This window comes from Suncus etruscus, chromosome 9 (assembly GCF_024139225.1).
Source record: "Suncus etruscus isolate mSunEtr1 chromosome 9, mSunEtr1.pri.cur, whole genome shotgun sequence".
NCBI lineage: Eukaryota > Metazoa > Chordata > Mammalia > Eulipotyphla > Soricidae > Suncus > Suncus etruscus.
The window spans coordinates 11806494-11825250 of NC_064856.1; the positions used below are offsets into that span (position 1 = coordinate 11806494).

Here is an 18757-nt window from a genome sequence, read left to right on the forward strand (position 1 = left end):
CAATGCGGACCAATCCCCGCCCACTCTTCCCAACGCGGACCAATCCTCGCCCAGTCCGCCCAAAGCGAACCAATCCTAAACTTTTTCCCGCCCCAACGGGGACTCCCACTCCTCCCTACGCGAACCAATCCTAGACCTCGCCCAGCCCCAACGCGTACCAAACCCCGCCCACGTCCCTCTGACGTCCCGCTGCGTGGCTGGGGGGCCGGAGCGGCGGGGTGTCCTCGGGGCGTCCAGGTCCTCTCGCTGGGGCCCCGGCCTTGGGGGGCGAGTCAGCCTTTGCCGCTGCGCTGCGACTCGGGGCCGGGCCGAGCAGAGGGATTCTGGGGGCCGGGGGGCCCCGTCTCCGGCCCCACTTCCGGGACCCTACTTTCGCTTTCTGGGCGCCCGCCCGCCCGCCCTCTCGCAGGTAAGCCCGAAGGAGCCTCTCTCCGAGCTGCGGCCCGGCCCGATGGAGGAGAAGATCAAGAGAGGTGCGTGCTCCCCGGAGGCGACCTGGACACTGGGGCCTGCTGGTGGGGTGCCTTGGCCCCCTCTTACCTCTTGGGGGGCGCGTACCCCAAGTTCTGAGGTATCTGGGCTTTCATTGGCACCGTTGGGAATGACTCCCGAGCACAGAGGGGGAGTAGCCCTTAAGTGCCTCTGGGTGCGATTCCCCCCAAAGAATATATTTGTACCCCAAAACGTATTTGGACAAGTGACAGACCTGAAGGGTACCTTGTTCCCTATCCAGAGGCCTCTTAGGGCCTCATTTGGGCGGTGATGGGGGAAGAGCTGGAAGAGGAAGCCTCACCCCAGGCTGGCTGGAGTTGAATCTCAGTTGCTCCCCTCTGTTGCCTTGCATGCAGAAGGATGGTGGTTCGAAGCCTGGCATCCCATAGGGTTCCCCCACCCCCACCCCAGAGCCTGCCAGAAGCGATATCTGAGCGTAGAGCCAGGAGGAACCCCTTAGCGCTGCTGGGTGGACCCAAAAATAAAAAACAAACGAAACAAAACAAAACAAAACAAGAAACAAACCCAAGAGCTTTGTGGAACCTGCTGAGGTCATGTCAGCGCTGCGGGACACTGTGTGCCCCTGAGTTCTTAGAACCAAGACCAGGGCTCCTGGGTGGCTGGCAAGGCCCTACTCACCCTACAGTTCTCTCCACAGCTCACTGCTTCTTTCTTTCCTCTTCTTCCCTCCCTCCCTCTTCCTCTCTCATTCCCTCTCCCTCTCTCCTTCCCTCCCTCCTATTTTGTTTGTTTTGGGGCTATACTCAGTGATGCTCAAGGGTTACTCCTAGTTCTGCTTTCAGGAATTAGTCCTGGTGGGGCTCTGGGGACTATATGAGATGCCGGGGATTGAACCCAGGTTGGTTTTGTGCAAGGCAAATAAGTGCCTTGCCCAGAAAGGAATTTTTAGGGGCCTGAGCGATAGCACAGATATAGAGCATTTACCTTGCACATGGCCAACCAAGAACAGACCTGGGTTTAATCCCGACATCCCATATAGTCCCTCTAGCCTGCCAGGAGCGATTTCTGAGTGCAGAGCTGGTGTGGCCCCAAAACAAAATGAAAACAAAAAGAAAGGACTTTTATTTATTTATTTATTTATTTTTTGGTTTTGGGGTCACACCTGGCAGCACTCAGGGGTTCCTCCTGGCTCTACATTCAGAAAATGTGCAACCTCCATGCTATCTCTCCTGCCCAAGGAAGGAACTTTTGAACTGGATGCTGAAGGATATGTAGGAGATCCGTAGGGTATCTGAAAGGAAGCAGCTTGTATAAAGGATCACTCTTCCCTCGCCCCCTCCACTCCAGGTTCTGAAAAATGTACCCTGTATTCATAGTGGGCTTCTGTTGTGCTGCATTTCAGCCGAGGAGATGGCCCTGAGACTCACTCGAGCAGTAGCTGGAGGGGATGAAAAGGTGGCCGTGGAATGTGCTATGTGGCTGGCTGAGCAGCGGGTGCCTCTAACTGTGCAACTGAAGCCAGAAGTCATCCCGACGAAGGATATCAGGTGAGGCTGGCCCAGGAACCCAAGAACACCCCCAAAACCGAAAGGCCCAATGGATTCTTACCTGTCCACAGAGGTTCTTAGCGAATTGCTCTTTGAGGTACAGGGGATGTGACCCAAGATCATATACATGCAGAGTATGTGTTCTTTCACTTACCTGAATTTCTAGCCTGAGAATGGTTATTCTTTATTTCAGGGACTTTGTACCACACCTGTCAGAGCTCAGGGGTTACTCCTGGCTTTGTGCTCAGGATTACTTCTGGCTGCTTCTGGGTCCTTGTGGGGTGCCAGGGATCAAATCTGGGTCTGGCAAATACCCTCCCACTGTACTGTTGTTTTGGCCCTGGTTGTTGTTTTGAATTAATTTATTTTGGGGGGAGGGGACAACGACTTTATTTGGGCTTTTCTCTTCTCTTGTCTCCTCCCCTCTCTTCTTCTTCCCTCCCCTTCCATCCTCTCATTCTTTCCCTTCTCCCCGCCCCTCCCTTACTCTTTCCTTTCTTCCCTTCCCTCCACATCCTGCAGTGCTCAGAGGCAATCCTGGCTGTTTGCTCAGGAGTGTCTCCTTTGGGGTTCAGGGGATCATATATGGTACTAGAGATTTCAGAGTCCTAGCCATTGCAAGCCATATTGCTTGTTTATTTGTTTGTTTTTGTTGTTTTGGTTTGGTTTGGTTTTTGGCCCACAACCAGTGGTGCTCAGGGCTTACTCCAGGCAGGCTCAGCTAATCACAGGGAATGCTGGGGTTCAAACCTAGATCGGCTATGTGCAAGGCAAATGCTCTACCTGCAATGCTATCTCTCTGGCCCCTGATCTTATTGTTATCTAAGACTGGTCCAGTGTCTCTCTTTTTTTTTTAAGAAACTTGACCTTTGGGGCCGGAGAGATAGCATGGAGGTAAGGCATTTGCCTTGCATGCAGAAGGACTGTGGTTCGAATCCCGGCATCCCATATGGTCCCCCGGGCCTGCCAGGAGCGATTTCTGAGCATAGAACCAGGAGTAACCCCTGAGCACTGCCAGGTGTGACCCAAAAACCAACAAAAAAAAAAGAAGCTTGACCTTTGATTCCCAGGATTACACCCCATACTTACCTCTCAGTCTGGGTTTATCAATTGCCTCTCAGGTATTATTTATTTCTCTCAGGAGCTTGTAGTTATTGCTAAAGAAAGTAAAGAAGCCAGGAATCACTGCACGTTTCTGGAATATCTCTTTGACATATCTGATGCCCCTGCCTTGTAAAATAAAACCCCACAGTTTGTGAGATCACTCCATCCACCATATCTCTAACCCCCACGCAGATAAGTCTGAAAAAGCAGGGTAACCGCTAAAGATTATTAAGCCAAGCCAGTCAGGAGAGAATCATGGTGTCCGTGGCTTTTTGCCTTGAGCTCTCTGCCCAAACCAAGAGCCAGAACTGCTTCTTTCTTTATGAAACCAATACCTATACACCACGAGGGGGAAGGTTGAGGGGGAGTGAGAAAGAAAGAGGGGGGCAGAAAAGAGAAGAGAGAGGGAAGAGAGAGGTGTTCTGGTGAAGGGTTGTTGGACATTGTATGACTGAAACTCAGTCATGAACAACGTTGTAACTGTGTAGCTCAAGGTGATTCAATTATAGAATTAAAAAAAAAACATTCCTGCTTCTCACAGTTGTTAAACATGATCTCAGGCTTTTCCCTACTCAGAGGGAAAGCAGGGAAACATGCCTGGGTGGTGGCGATGGGGTTAGTTTCTAACCATGGAGGTGGAATACGGATAGATAGATGATGATGCTTGGCAGAGGGGGGAGGAGGTAGGAGAAACCTGGTGTGTCTCCCAGAGTTTGGGCTTTATAGGGGTGGAGGACGCACCCCTGCAGACTTGGACAGTGAGTTCTGAATGGAAGGAGAGGGGGGTGTAGGAATCTGGGAGAAGCCCCTCACCTTGACTTGGGGTGGGGTGGGGCAGCCATGTGTGCACATGCGCAATGCACGTCCACTTCCCCAGCGATGGCTGGCCATGGGCGGCATAAACCCCTAACCTTCCGCCAGGTTGTGGGTGAGCGTGGAGGACTCGCAGCTGCACACGGTCACCATCTGGCTCACGGTGCACCCGGACATGACTGTGGCCTCACTCAAGGACATGGTGAGTAAGGCCCTTCCTCTTGGCCACCCCCTCACCTCTCTGCAATGGCTCTCCTCTTCCCACACCCCTTCTCCCCGTTCCTGCTCTCCGTGTCCCCGCCAGGTATTCCTGGACTACGGCTTCCCATCTACCCTGCAACAGTGGGTTTTTGGGCAGCGGCTGGCTCGAGACCAGGAGACCCTGCAGTTCCACGGGGTGCGGCAGAATGGGGACAGCGCCTACCTCTACCTGCTGTCCGCCCGCAACACCTCGCTCAACCCTCAGGAACTGCAGCGCGAGCGGCAGTTGCGGATGCTGGCAGGTGCGTATCTGCTCCCAGACTACAGTGAGTGGCTGAGTGGGCTCCACACAGCCAGGGTGCATTGCGGGAGGAGCAGATCAAATCCCAAAGCCAGCCCTCTGGGACTCCTGCAAAAGGCACTTTTCGGGGAGGAAGGAAGTGCTTTAGGGAAGCCTTTGCAGAACAGCCGGACTCAGGAGCCGGGTTTAGTCTGGCTCTGGTGCTTGTCACCAGCACAATTTATTTATTTATTTATTTATTTATTTATTTATTTATTTATTTATTTATTTATTTATTTATTTATTTATTTTTTGGTTTTTGGGCCACACCCGGCGGTGCTCAGGGGTTACTCCTGGCTGTCTGCTCAGAAATAGCTCCTGGCAGGCACGGGGGACCATATGGGACACCGGGATTCAAACCAACCACCTTTGGTCCTAGATCGGCTGCTTGCAAGGCAAACACCGCTGCACCAGCACAATTTAGGGCAAGGTCTTTCTGTCTCTGCTCCTCAGTCTTTCAAATCTGTGATTTGAATCAACTGATCCTAGCAGTGAGAACAGAGGGTTTCACACTGGGCTGCCTTTGGAAAAAACATTCTCCAGACTCTTTGGTGCCCCTCTGAAAATCTGCCTTCTTTAAAGCTAAAAGTTCCCCAACAATTGTACCCAAGGCTGCTATAGCCCCCCTCCCGACCCTTCCAGTACCCCTAGGTTGGACACATTTTAGGTAACATTGAGATAGATAGAATTTGTCTTAAAATTTAAACTTTTTTTTTTTTTTTTTTTTGGTTTTTGGGCCACACCCTGCGGTGCTCAGGGGTTACTCCTGGCTGTCTGCTCAGAAATAGCTCCTGGCAGGCACGGGGGACCATATGGGATACTGGGATTCGAAACCACCACCTTTGGTCCTGGATCGGCTGCTTGCAAGGCAAACGCCGCTGTGCTATCTCTCCGGGCCCAAAATTTAAACTTTTTTTTTAAAGTGATTTTAGACCACACCCAGTGGAGCTCAGGCACCACCCTTGGCTCTGCTCAGGGATCAAACCTGGTGATATTTGGGCACCTGAGGTGCCAGTGATTGGACTTGACTGGGTTAATTGCATGCAAGTCAAGCATTTTTTTTTTTTTTTTTTGGTTTTTGGGCCACACCCGGCGGTGCTCAGGGGTTACTCCTGGCTGTCTGCTCAGAAATAGCTCCTGGCAGGCACGGGGGACCATACGGGACACCGGGATTCGAACCAACCACCTTTGGTCCTGGATCGGCTGCTTGCAAGGCAAACGCCGCTGTGCTATCTCTCCGGGCCGCAAGTCAAGCATTTTAATCCAATGTACTATTAGTATCTATCCTGAACCAAGATCTAATAGTTTTAATTTCCTAAATGTGATAATTGTATACAGTAATATAATAAAATAGCGATAGCAGAGAGTGTAGGACATTTGCCTTGCATGCGGCCGACTTGGATTCAATCCCCGGTATCCATATGGGATGAGCCTGCCAGAAGTAATTTCTGAGTGCAGAGCCAGGAGTAACGCCCTGAGCGTCAATGGCCCCTGAGTGCCACCTATAAAATTTTTTACAGGCATATAAAAGCATACGTAGGCTATATGCATAGAAAATAAATCATATTTATGAGCTTATAAAATGATTTATAATTTGATACTTGCATATATAAATTAATTATATACCCATGCAATTATAAACTTTATATGCATATGAAATAGATCTGCATATGGTCCCCTGAGCACCACTGGGTCTGGTCTAGCACTCCCTTCCTGCTATGATTGGATCTTGTTCAGGTTTACCAGCCCTCATGAGGCCACTGAGCTCAGACTCTTTCTGCCTTTGGGCTCAGCCTTCTCTGCCTCTCCTGGTACTTGAGATACTTTGGTTCCTTTTCCCTTTTTTGTTTCTTTTTTGGCCAGATATTTCCTGTGAATGGATTAAAATTCTTCCTATGCCCTCTAGGTCTTGGGATCCTTTTTTAAGGCAGGTGTTTTGGTGTCTGGATTTCTAGATCACTGCCCTTTCAGAGTGACATGTAGACAAGGGGTCAGATTCACTGCCATGCACTCAGCCGTTTGAGCTATGTCTTTGGCATAGAAGCAGGAGCCAGCATGGAGGGAGTCTGCAGCCTGACTCTGGGAGCCAGGATTCAGCCAGGCTGGGGCCATTGGCAACACCCAGTGGAGAGAGAGACCCAGTGAGGCAGGAGGGAACACTGGGGGGAACTCCACAGTGGAGACTCCCCAGACTGCATGGACACCACCTTCGTTTCACTCCTTGCCTCAGATCTGGGCATCAAGGACCTCATGCTGCAGTCTCGGGGTCCCCTGGAGGCAGCTCCCCCGAAGCCCGGGGTCCCACAAGAGCCTGCCCGAGGGCAGCCAGACCCAGTGCCTGACCCGGTCCCGGTAAGCCACCCTTGTGCGACCTGGGCCCACTGCCCTCTTCCTCTCGGCTCACCCCACCCTCTGCCCCCAGGTGGGTTGGCAGTGCCCTGGCTGCACCTTCATCAACAAGCCCACGAGGCCAGGCTGTGCCATGTGCTGTCGGGCCCGGCCTGAAGCCTACCAGGTCCCGGCCTCTCACCAGCCAGACGAGGAGGAGCGGCTGCGCCTGGCAGGCGAGGAGGAGGCACTGCGCCAGTACCAGCAGGTGGGCGCCTCGGACTGGCCTGGGGAGGAGGCCTAAGCCAGAAAGGGAGGCCCTGCCAGCTGTGCCGCCGCTGCTTGTGTTCTTGACCACTGGGCCAGCAGTGACCTCGCTTGACTGTGACTCGCCCTCCTCCTGTGACTGGGACCCTGCTCCTGCTTGGCTGTGACTTTACCCCTTTGTTGTCCTAGCCACTGTGTGACCCCAGTGCCTGGATAGGACCTCACACTAATGCCTCTGTCTGTGGCCTGGTTTCTGCTGCTCCTGGCTGGCCCTGCTCTTAGTCTAGACTCTCCTCTCCCTTCACCCATGCCCCTCCTTGGCTGTGGCCCAACCTGGACTCAATACGATCCTGGGGCTCCCACCCGTCACTGCTCCACAGGAAGTGGTCCATTTTCTCTATCATCCTGGCCAGGCTCTCACTCCTGGTCCCCTGTACCTCCCTGGCCTCTCTGTCAACCTGAATCCCTCCCCTGCCCCAAACCCCCACAATCATCACCTTGCTCTGTGTTCCTTCCTTCCTGACCCCCAGGATATACCCCCACCCTGTTGTCTGGCAGCCACCACCCTGTGTCTCCCCACAACCCCATTCCTCCCACAGTCTCCCACTCCTTCTCATTGCCCGAGCCCCACTCCACTCAGGGGCCCTGACTCTCCAGTCCCCCCTGCTCAGCCTGGCCCTGCTCCCTGGGGTCCTGCCCACTACTGCCTACCCTGAGACCCTGACCCACCTGCGACCCACCCCGTCTCCCAGCGGAAGCAACAGCAACAGGAGGGGAACTACCTGCAGCACGTACAACTGGACCAGCGGAGCTTGGTGCTGCACATGGAGCCCACCGAGTGCCCCGTGTGCTACACAGCACTAGGGCCTGGCGAGGCAGTGGTGCTGCGGGAGTGTCTGCATGCCTTCTGCAGGTGCGCTCTGTGAGCTTGGGTCACAGTGCACCCCTGGGGACGGGGCTGCAGGGTAGTCCGGGCCTTGCCCTACAGCCACCCTCCAGCTGAGCCTCTCCCCTTGAGCAAAGGAGATGGGGAGGTGCTGTCTCGGGCACCGGGTGCAAGGCCTTGGGCTCAGTGGTTGAGCTTCAGAGTTGCCTGTGCTCTCACCACCTCCTCTGAGCCTGTCCACGCTGCTCTCCATGGTGCTCTGGTCAGCCCTGGAGCCCCCTTCGAGCCTGAGCTTGTGTCTGGCCCAGGGAGCCCCCTCCCTGAGCTCATGCCCCCCTCCCCACAGCAGAACTGGGCGGAGCAGCCCCTGGGTCTTCAAGGCCTGCAGTGGGAGTGAACAGGTGGGCTGATTGCTGGTGCCTAGGAAGGTGGCGCCCCAATGAGCTATGAGGCAGGTGCTAATGGCCATTGTCCATGCTCTGGGTTGCTGGGCAACTTTGAGGAAAATGGCTGCTAAGCTGACTGGGGCTGGTGTGGAGTGTGCAGCCTGTCTGGGAGCAAAGGAAGGGATGGATGGGCAAGTCTGGGGTGGGGTTGTCACTTCAGTTCCTCAGGCGCGGTTCAGGCATCTACTGGACATGGGATGGGAGGTCATGGGGAAGGACATGGTGACTGCATGGTTACACAAGTGACACAGGGAGCCTGGGAGTTGACTCCAGCCCTCCTGAGTCCTTGTGTTCTGGAGTGCTGGGGTGTCCGGAAGTAGAGACTGGTGAGATGGGTTGAGGAAGGGGCTGGAAGAGGTGGTTTTGAGAAGCACCCGAGGCCAGTTCATACCAGGTAAAGGGGTATGGGTCTCGTCAACCTAGGGCATTGGGTTCATAGGGACTAACCTTCACCCCACCCCACCCCACTGTTCCCCAGGGAGTGTCTGCAGGGCACCATCCGCAACTGCCAGGAGGCAGAGGTCGCCTGTCCCTTCATTGACGACACCTACTCCTGCCCGGGGAAGCTGCTGGACAGAGAGATCCGTGCGGTAAGGCTGAGCTGTGGGGGCATGTCGGGAGGCAGCATCTGTTCAGAGCCTTTTCTGGGTGGGAGATTGGGGTCTAGGCAGTGAGCAGATTTTGGGGAAGTAGCTTGTGAAGAAGCTACACTTAAAAAGGTATGATCACCACCACCACAACCCCACCACCACCTACCACTAACTTCCACCACCCACCACCACCACCAAAAACCAGAAAAATAAAAGAAGAAGAAAAAAGAAAAAACTAGAAAAAGGTATGATAACCAGAGTGATATCACAGTGGTAGGGCATTTGCCTTGCACGCGGCTGCCCAGGACAGACCTGGGTTCTACCCCGGTGTCCCCTATGGTTCCCCGAGTGATTTCTGGGTGCATATCCAGGAGCATCACTGGATAAGACCCAAACCCCCCCCCCAAAAAAAAAAAAAAGGTATGATAGCAAAGTACTTAAAAGAGGGATTCTGGGGCTGGAGAGATTGCATGGAGGTAAGGTGTTTACCTTTCATGCAGAATGTCATCGGTTCGAATGCTGATGTCCCATATGGTCCCCCGTGCCTGCCAGGAGCAATTTCTGAGCACAGAGCCAGGAAAAACCCCTGAGCACTGCCGGGTGTGACCCAAAAACCACACACACACACACACACACACACACACACACACACACACACACACACAGGAATTCTGGGGCCAGCACGATAGTGCAGTGGTAGGGCAAACGTTTGCCTCGCATGCAGCAGATCTAGGACAGACCTGGTTCGATCCCCTGCATCCCATATGGTCGCCATAGCCAGGAGTGATTTCTGAGTGCATAGCCAGGAGTAACCCCTGAGCATCACTGGATGTGGCCCCCAAAAACAAACCAAACCAATCCAAACCAAACAAGACTGAGGTTTCTGAGGCCAAAGAGATAGTACACCAATAGGGCCCTTTCCTTACATACAGCCAATATAGTTTGACCCCCAGCACCACATATGGTCCCTTAAGCTACTTCAGGAAATGATCCCTGATCATTGCTGGATGTGCCCCAGAACAAAAAGCAAAAAATGGGGTCCTTGGGGCCGGATTGATAGCACAGCATTAGGGCGTTTGCCTTGCATGCAGCTGACCTAGGACAGACCTGGATTTGATCCCCAGCCTCCCATATGGTCCCCCAAGCCAAGAGTGATTTTTATGCACAGAGTCAGGAATAACCCTTGAGCGTCACTGGGTGTGACCCAAAACCAAAATAAATAAAAACAATCAGATGTTCAATAAAAAACTTAAAAAACAATGGGGTGCTCGGGGTCAGATGGGCTGTCTGGGGCTGCTGAGAGAATACAAGGGGAATGTGGCTGGGCTTGCTTGCAGCTCAGTCTTGTTTGAGCCTCAGCTCAAGCACAGAGTTTGAGGGTGGGGGATTGGGGTGTCTCCTTGAGATGCTGGAGACAATGTGGGACCGAACCTGGGCCTTCAGCATACAAAGCCTGTGTTCCATCTCCCTGGTCCCTGTTTTTAGCACTTTTTTGTTTTGTTTTGTTTTTTGTTTTGTTTTTAGCACTTTTTTTTTTTTTTTTTGTGGTTTTTGGGTCACACCCGGCAGTGCTCAGGGGTTACTCCTGGCTCCATGCTCAGAAATTGCTCCTGGCAGGCACAGGGGACCATATGGGACGCTGGGATTCGAACCGATGACCTCTTGCATGAAAGGCAAACGCTTTACCTCCATGCTATCTCTCCAGCCCGTTTTTAGCACTTTTAAGAGGATATTAAATACACTCACACTGGTGCACCTTTACCAACTTTACCACCTTCAATCTCTATAGAGATGGAGATTGAAATTTATAGAGCTATTTTTCTTTTTCCTTTTTTTTCGTTTTTTGTTTTTTTGGGTCACACCTGGCAGCGCTCAGGGGTTACGCCTGGCTCTATGCTCAGAAATCGCCCCTGGCAGTCACGGGGGACCATATGGGATTCGAACCACTGTCCTTCTGCATGAAAGGCAAATGCCTTACCTCCATGCTATCTCTCCACCCCCCCCCCTTTTTTAAATGAAGATAGTCTTTTTTTTTTTTTTGGTGTTTGGGTCACACCCGGGAGCACTCAGGGGTTACCCCTGGCTCTTCGCTCAGAAATCGCCCCTGGCAGGCACAGGGGACCGAGTGGGATGTCGGGATTCGAATCACCATCCTTCTGCATGAAAGGCAAACGCCTTATCTCCATGCTATCTCTCTGGTCCCTGAGAGCTATTTTTCTTCATCATATGTATTTATTTGTATTTTTGGACCATCCTCAGCAGGACTTTTGGCTTGAGCACACATCACTAAGTGGAAAGTGCTTTTGTTTTCTGAAGTTGGAGACTTCAAAACAGTTGAAAGTGTTTCAGAAACAGTTGGAGCAGTTTCAGAATTCTTGGCCTGAGCTTTTCACATTTCACAATACATTTAGATTATTATGCAGACAAGAATCACTACCAGAATAACTAATATGTAAATCACTACACCTGTATGTTTTATCTTGACTGTTGGCATAAAGAAGGTAGTACGTGAGGAGAGGCCAGGTTCCTTGACCAAAAACCAAGTCATTGTCATAACTTTAAACCAAATAGAAGTTAACTGCAAAAAACATGGCAGAATTATCCACTTGAGTAACCGTGAAATCACAGTTGTAGATAGGGTCCCTGATCTGGACACCAGGTGAAGCGGAAGCCTCATGGCCCAATCAAGACCAAGGGAGGGGGAGATGCGGGTTTGGGAGCAAATGACAGCACAGGAAATATTCCACACAAATTTGAAGGAGATGGTACAGGTCCAGGAAAATTTTACCACAAGCTTTCTGATCCTAACATGACAGCCAGGAGGCAGATAACTCAGTTGTGGAAAACCAAAACTGCAAGCATTTTCTCCCTGAGACTGGGGTCTTTATTGGGAAGCAGAAGACCACACCATGTAGGTAGAGAACAGGTAGGGTAAAGGACCAATCCAAAAGGTGCTTTAATACAAAGGTGCTTCATTGCAATGAGTGATAAGCACTGGCAACGATTATCCTGAATAGAATGAAGACTGGTTATTCCAACACTCAGGACTTAATCCTGGCTCTGAGCTTATTGTGCTCAGGGATCACCCATATGGGGTGCCAGGGATTGAACCTGGTGCTGCTAAATGCAAGGCAATCACCCTACCCACTCTATTGTCACTTTGGCCCATCCTCTTACTTTTTTTTTTTTTATGGTTTTTGGGTCACACCTGGTGGTACTCGGGTTACTCCTGGCTCTGGGCTCACAAATCGCTCCTGGCAGGCTTGGCAGACACATGGATGCCAGGAATCAAATGGGGTCCGTCCTGGGTTGACTGTGTGCAAGGCAAACTCCCTACTGCTTTGCTATCACTCTGACCCTACCTCTTATTTATTTTTGTTTTTGTTTTACCCCTTTCTTTTCGTTGGTTGTGTAGATAGATGACTTGGTCATGGAATTTGCTCATGGCATTATGTGGGGACTACATGGCTTGTTGCACTGCTAGGGGTTCATTAAGGTCAGACATAGGGGCTGGAGTAATAGCTCAAGGGGTAGGATTGTAGGTAGGCTGGCTGGGTTTGATCCCTGGCATTATTTCATATGGTCCCCTGAGCCTGGCAGAAATGTTTCCTGAGTGCACAAATAGGAGTAATTCCCGAGTGCTGCCGGATGTGGCCCAAAAGCCACCCCCTCCTCCTCAAAAAAAAAAAAAAACCAAAAACAAACAAACAAAAAAACACCAGAAAGAAAACAAAATAAAATAAGAGTCAGACTTAGACCTGATGCTTGGGGCTCTGCTGGGGTCAGATCTCCTGGTCTGATTCCTGCAAGGTGTGAGTGAACCCCACCACTGCACCACCCTTGTCCTCTTTAAATGGAGTCTTTCAGGGCTAGTGATGTGATGTGATGTGATCAAGTGGTAAGCACACAGTGTGAGGCCCTGGGTTTTATCCCTGGCTTTTTGGGGGTTGAGGAGTCCTGAACATTGCCAGGTATAGCCTTGAAGGAGCCTGAGCACCACCAGGTCTGAGTATTGCTGGGGTGAGCCCTTCTCAGAAAAAAGGAAGGCAAGAGGCTGGCACTTGGTTGGGATTTATGGGCCAGTGTGATTCGGTTTTGGTGGCAGGGAGAATGTTCATGGACTCCCAGTGCTCACAGCCATGTTGCTTCAGCTGCTGAGCCCCGAGGACTACCAGCGGTTCCTGGACCAGAGTATCTCCATCGCCGAGAAGCGCAGCTCCTGCAGCTACCACTGCAAGACCCCTGACTGCAAGGGCTGGTGCATCTTTGAGGACGATGTCAACGAGTTCACCTGCCCTGTGTGCTACCACACCAACTGCCTGCTCTGTCAGGTGGGCATGGAGACCCACTGCCTACTCCCCTAGCTGGCTGCACTCTGGGCCTTGTTCCCCTGGGAAGAGAGAGGGAAGCCCTTGCCATGTTGCCAAGACTTAGCTGTGTGTAAGGGTGAACCTGAACCTGCACTGAACCTGGCCACAGTCCCAGATCTGTCCCAGCTGGCACGTCTGGCCTCAAATCAGCCTTGGCCCCACTCTGGGCTTTCACCCTGGCCCAAACCCTGCCCTCGCTGTTTAATTTTGTCCCTGTGTTGGTCCCAGATGGCCACCCATACTTCAAAATGAACTTATATCTAGGCCATCTCCTACCCTCACCATCTTACCTTGTTCCCTTTCGAGCCTCTCTAGCAGTCCATGTCTGAGCCTGTTGAAGCCTCAGCCAGCTTAGTCTCCATGCATGGACTTGACCCCCTCAAGGACCTGCCTGGAGAGACAAGGGAAGGAATTTCCCTGCCCACCAGTAAAGACAGACCTATCAGGGCCATCGAGAGCTCAGTGGGCTCAGTGGGCCAAGCACTTTCTACACGCAGAAAGTCCAGTTTCAACCCCCGGATACCATGTGTCTTCCCTAGTACCACTTGGATCAGGCCCCTAGTACTAGGCTGCCCCTGGACCTTATTGGGAGCAGCTCCCCCCCCCCAAAAAAAAAGATAAAGTATTATTGTGTGATAGTCCTGGCTTCTCTTCCTTGACCTCAGTGACTTCTTCTGTAAAAAGGGTTTATGTGTCACAGAGGTGACATTTAGGCTCTTTTCTCTTCTAGAGAAGCCCATTCTCTCTTGAACATGTATTACTCTCTTTTCTTCCCCCACAGTTTTCTAAGTAAATTTCTTTTCTTTTTCTTTCTTTTGTTTTTTTGGGGGGGGTGGTGGTGTTTTAGCCATATCCAGCAGCGTGCTCAGGGATTTCTCTTAGCACTGTACTCAGAAGTTACTCCTGGCAGACTCGGGGGACCAAATCCAGTTGGCTACATGGAAGGCCCTTGCATGTGTTGTTGCTCCAGCCCTAAGTTTCTTTCTTGAAAAAATGAACATCTGAGACCCAAGCGAGTGGGTAAGACTTTTGCTTTGCATACGGCCAACCTAGTTTCATTTCCTGGCATTTGGTTCACTGTGCCTGCCAGGAGAAACTTCTGAGCACAGAGTCAGGAGTAACCCCTGAGCGCCACTGGGTGTGGCCTCCCTAAAATTGAATATCTATTCATGCTTAGTGTGTGCCCCTTTCAACTCCTGGCTTCTTCACCCCTTGGGAAACCTCCTCATCTCAAGTCCCCTCTCCCCCCATTCCTGCAGGCCATCCATGAACAGATGAACTGCAAGGAGTACCAGGATGACCTGGCCCTGCGCGCTCAGAATGATGTGGCTGCTCGGCAGACTACAGAGATGCTGAAGGTGAGGCCAGAGCGCGGGGTTCTGCGAGTTAACTGGGGTGTGAGGGCTACTGAAAAGTGTCATGGTCCCTGGGCTGGAACAATAGCACAGCAGGTACAGCATTTGCTTTGCACACAGTCAACCCAGGGTTCAGCCCCCAGTGTCCCATATTTTCCCTTGAGCATGCCAGGAATGATTTCTGAATACAGAGCCAGGAGTAACACCTGAGTGCTGCTGGGTGTGGCCCAAAAGCCAAAAAAAGAAAAGATCTCTACCTTTCTGGAGATCTGACTTCATTATATCTGTCTCACCTGGCCAGGGATGGGGTATGGAACAAGAGTTGGTGAGCTGTAGAAAGACTACATAGTAGGCTGGCAGGTTGGCTGACTGGTAGAGCAGTTCCTTAACTCCTAAGGGGCAGCCAGCAGCCCTTTGCCCTGGGGAGGGACTCCTGGTACCCAGGGCACTGAGCTGCCATGCCAAGGTCAATGTCTGCTCCACTCCAGACCATGCTGCAGCAGGGTGAGGCCATGCACTGCCCACAGTGCCAGATCGTGGTGCAGAAGAAGGATGGCTGCGACTGGATCCGCTGCACCGTCTGTCACACGGAGATCTGTTGGGTCACCAAGGGCCGGCGCTGGGGCCCTGAGGTGAGTGCGGGGAGCAGAGGGCCGGGCAGCAGAAGGGAAGAAAATGACTCCCGGAGTAGTGCCAGCCTCACCACTCACTCATGAGGTCAGAGCCATCACGTTTGTTTGGTTGGGGGCCATGTAGTGCTAGGGACTGACCCCCAGCTTCTTGGCTGCAAAGCCTGAATGCAGCCCTTTGAATCAGCTCCCAGTTCAATTAAAAAAAAATTTTTTTTGGTGTTGGGGTTTTGGGGCCCCACTGGGTAGTGCTCAGGGATCACTCCTGGCAGTGTTGGAGATCCAGATTGTAGTGGCCCTAAGTAAGGTAATTTGGGAGCATCAGAGGACTCCTGTCCTGTATTGTCTATGACTGCGTTGGCACTGCACGGGCAAAGCATCTATGGTTGCCTGCCCCCCCTGCCCTGCCCTGTTCCGCCATGAAGAGCTGACCAGCCACTGGCAGAGCTCCGTGGAGACAGTGGAGCTAGTCAGCATTGTCCACACCACTGCTGCTCACCTCTCTGACCTTTATATTTGGAGAGGTCACGGAGATCCTTGCTGCTAAATGGCCACTGGGAACAGGGGTTCCCCAGCAGGCCCAAGGGGCTGCCCTACTCCTGCTGCACTGTCTGTATCGCTCTGACCTTCTCTTCCCACCTTCTAGGGCCCAGGAGACACCAGTGGGGGCTGTCGCTGCCGTGTGAATGGGATTCCCTGCCACCCCAGCTGTCAGAACTGCCACTGAGCTGAGGCCTACTCGTGGGGGTGGGCCAGAGCTCTGACCTCTTCTCTGACCTTCCGGCTGCTGCTGTGCTTGACTGAGAAGAGACCACCTGGATGATCCGTGTGCTGTTGCAGAGGGCTTCTGTAAGGGGCCGCTGTCAGAGTTGGGTAGGGACAGAAGCCAGATCTGCCTTGGCCCCTCCTTCCCTCCTGGGCCTGGCTGGCCGGCCCCTCCATCTCCTCTCTGTAACTTTCCCCTTTCCCAATCTGCTTCAGCCTCTAGCACAGAACTGTGTGGCTCTGCACTCCTGCTCACCTTCTGTCTGCAGAACATAGGTTCCTGAGCCGCCATTCTCCTTTTGGGAAACTTCTCTGCCTTTGCTGTTGGAGGCCTGGCCTCTTAAAATCGCTAAGTCTTTTCAGAGGCAGGAGGAGACCTAGTGGTTTTCAAAACAGCCCTTCGTCCAGTCTGTTTTTTCCTTTCAGCATTGTAAACTGACTAAAAGGTTTCCACGGAAGGGATGAGTGTGGTCTCTGTGAGGCAGGGTGGGCTGGGGCAGGACAGGACCCCTAACTCCCTGGGGCTTGCTACTGGAAGGTATGTTTCTGGTATGAGATCACAAACAGGTATGGGGGATGGAAGGACTCACAGATGGCAGCTGCCAGGATGATGCTCAGTGCCCGTGGGACACCAGGAATTGGACCTCACCACCTTACCCTTGCAAGGCTATGTGTGAGGCAGACACTCTGAAGTATGCTAGACCCACCTTCCTCTTTCAGGGGGAGAAGGGTGTGACTGAAATCCTGGCATTAGACCACCCTGGGCCCACCTAAAGCACAAAGCATGGCGGGCTGGAGAGAGAGAGCACAGGTGCCAAGGTGTTTGTTACATATGGCAGATCCCAGTTAGAGGTGATCCCAAAATCACCTATCATCTTCCCCAGATTAGCTCTGCAATGTTAATTCCAATGTGCTCATTAAAGCATGGAGGATGGAGAGACAGCATAGGGTTGAAGGTGCTTGCTTTCTATGTGGCAGATTTCAGTTTGATCCGTGGCACATGAATAAGCCCCAGGAGTAAACCCTGTGCATTGCCAGGTGTGGCCAGAAACAAAATAAGTGAATAAAGCATGGTTTGAGGTATTTGTTTTGTCATGGCCCATCCTCACCCCCAAACTACCTCTATCCAGTCTGAACCCCAATCTTCCTTCTACTTACATGACACTTCATTTATTCAGTGTCCCTGAATTTTCTCTGCTATGTAAAGTTCTCCTTGGATAGGTGGTTTAGCATTTGCTGCTCAACTCATTGTAGTCCTCACAACACCTCCCTGATTGTCCATCCCACAGCAGATGAAGGTGACAAGTCAACTGCCCACAAGTTAAAAGAATGCTGGATCTTGGGCCCGGAGAGATAGCACAGCGGCGTTTGCTTTGCAAGCAGCCGATCCAGGACCAAAGGTGGTTGGTTCGAATCCCGGTGTCCCATATGGTCCCCCATGCCTGCCAGGAGCTATTTCTGAGCAGATAGCCAGGAGTAACCCCTGAGCACCGCCGGGTGTGGCCCAAAAACCAAAAAAAAAAAAAAAAAAGAATGCTGGATCTTCACATCAGCCATGAGCTGCAGTGCCTTAGGAGTCACCTTAGTTATTTGCTTGAAGGGCTCACAGTACTCTGGGAGAGGATATTATTATAGAGGATTCAACTCAAAAGAGCCAAGTGGGAGCAATGGATAAGGTGAAGTGTTTAGGGGTGCATATCATTACTCTCAACTCCCCTGTAGTGGACCCTGTCCCAGCACCTCAAGTATTTTGTAATCCAGAAGACCTGCAATCCCCTGAAGACCCAGAGAGCAACTCCAGCTTCTGCACCTCTTTGCGAGAAATTTCAAGTAGGTAACTTGAAAGTTTGCATCTTCGACTCAGAGTCCTTCTTGAGTGCTGCCATCTGTCCAAGGGAGAGCCAGGGACAGCTTAACAGGCTGAACACAGGCTTTACATGCAGGAGGCTGAGGTTTGAGCTCCAACACCATATGGTACCCCAACACAGTAAACTGAACACAACCAGGTGTGGCCCTAGAACAAGACAAATCTCAGGAAACTAGAAACCAAAGGAGGGCAGAGAAGAGTACAGGATGTAGGGCACTTGCCTTACATGCAGCAAATCAGTGTTTCATCCTAGGCACCACGTATGGAACTCTTGAGTGACTAAGTACAGAGCCAGGAGTAACTGCACTGTGGAGTGTGACCTCCTAGTCTCCCCCCCCAACAAAAAAGTCAATATACCACACTGTTCCAAGTACTAAAACTATTCACCATCATGTATAAAATGCAGCCTCAGAGCTGCAGAAGGTGGCTTCCTCCCTGTACATCTACCCTCAGACCTAGGAAGAACACTCAGCCCTGGCAAGGCAGTTTTCTCCAGCATGGGGCCCTTCCAAGTTGAAGGCCACAGGCACTTGGGCCTATGCTGATCTCCCAACAGTGCAGAGGGGCAGATGGCATGGATAGAGATGATGCAAGTTGCAGACTGTCAGCTCACTGTAGCTGTAGCTACAGGCAGGCATGGCCAGAACATGTGAAATGGTGTCAAATTCACCCTAGATTAAGGAGCACATCCCTTCTGCTACCTCCCTGTGAGCACAAACAGCAGCTAGAGCCACACTTCGGGGGTGAGTTAGAAATAGACTAGCCAGGTCAGGGCATGGGTTCTGGGGCAGACAAG

General features: G+C 52.0%; 1 protein-coding gene across 1 annotated transcript; it reads left to right on the forward strand.

Annotated features, from left to right (window-relative positions):
- The first annotated feature begins 389 nt into the window (after positions 1-389).
- Positions 390-16552, forward strand: RBCK1 (RANBP2-type and C3HC4-type zinc finger containing 1). The gene is made up of 12 exons (XM_049779245.1): positions 390-473; positions 1856-2000; positions 4026-4119; positions 4222-4420; positions 6689-6810; positions 6881-7054; positions 7806-7966; positions 8864-8975; positions 13127-13306; positions 14605-14703; positions 15189-15332; positions 15976-16552. The coding sequence occupies exons 1-12, from the start codon at positions 452-454 to the stop codon at positions 16054-16056; spliced, it is 1533 nt and encodes a 510-aa protein (XP_049635202.1). The 5' UTR covers positions 390-451; the 3' UTR covers positions 16057-16552.
- Positions 16553-18757: the final 2205 nt, after the last annotated feature.

What these genes read in the sequence shown, in the direction of transcription:
- RBCK1 (XM_049779245.1), top strand. Translation starts at nt 452, where the DNA reads ATGGAGGAGAAGATCAAGAGAG. An exon ending in TGTCTGCATGCCTTCTGCAG is followed by an intron (nt 7,967 to 8,863) that starts GTGCGCTCTGTG and finishes ACTGTTCCCCAG; the next exon opens with GGAGTGTCTGCAGGGCACCA. An exon ending in GCCGGCGCTGGGGCCCTGAG is followed by an intron (nt 15,333 to 15,975) that starts GTGAGTGCGGGG and finishes CCCACCTTCTAG; the next exon opens with GGCCCAGGAGACACCAGTGG.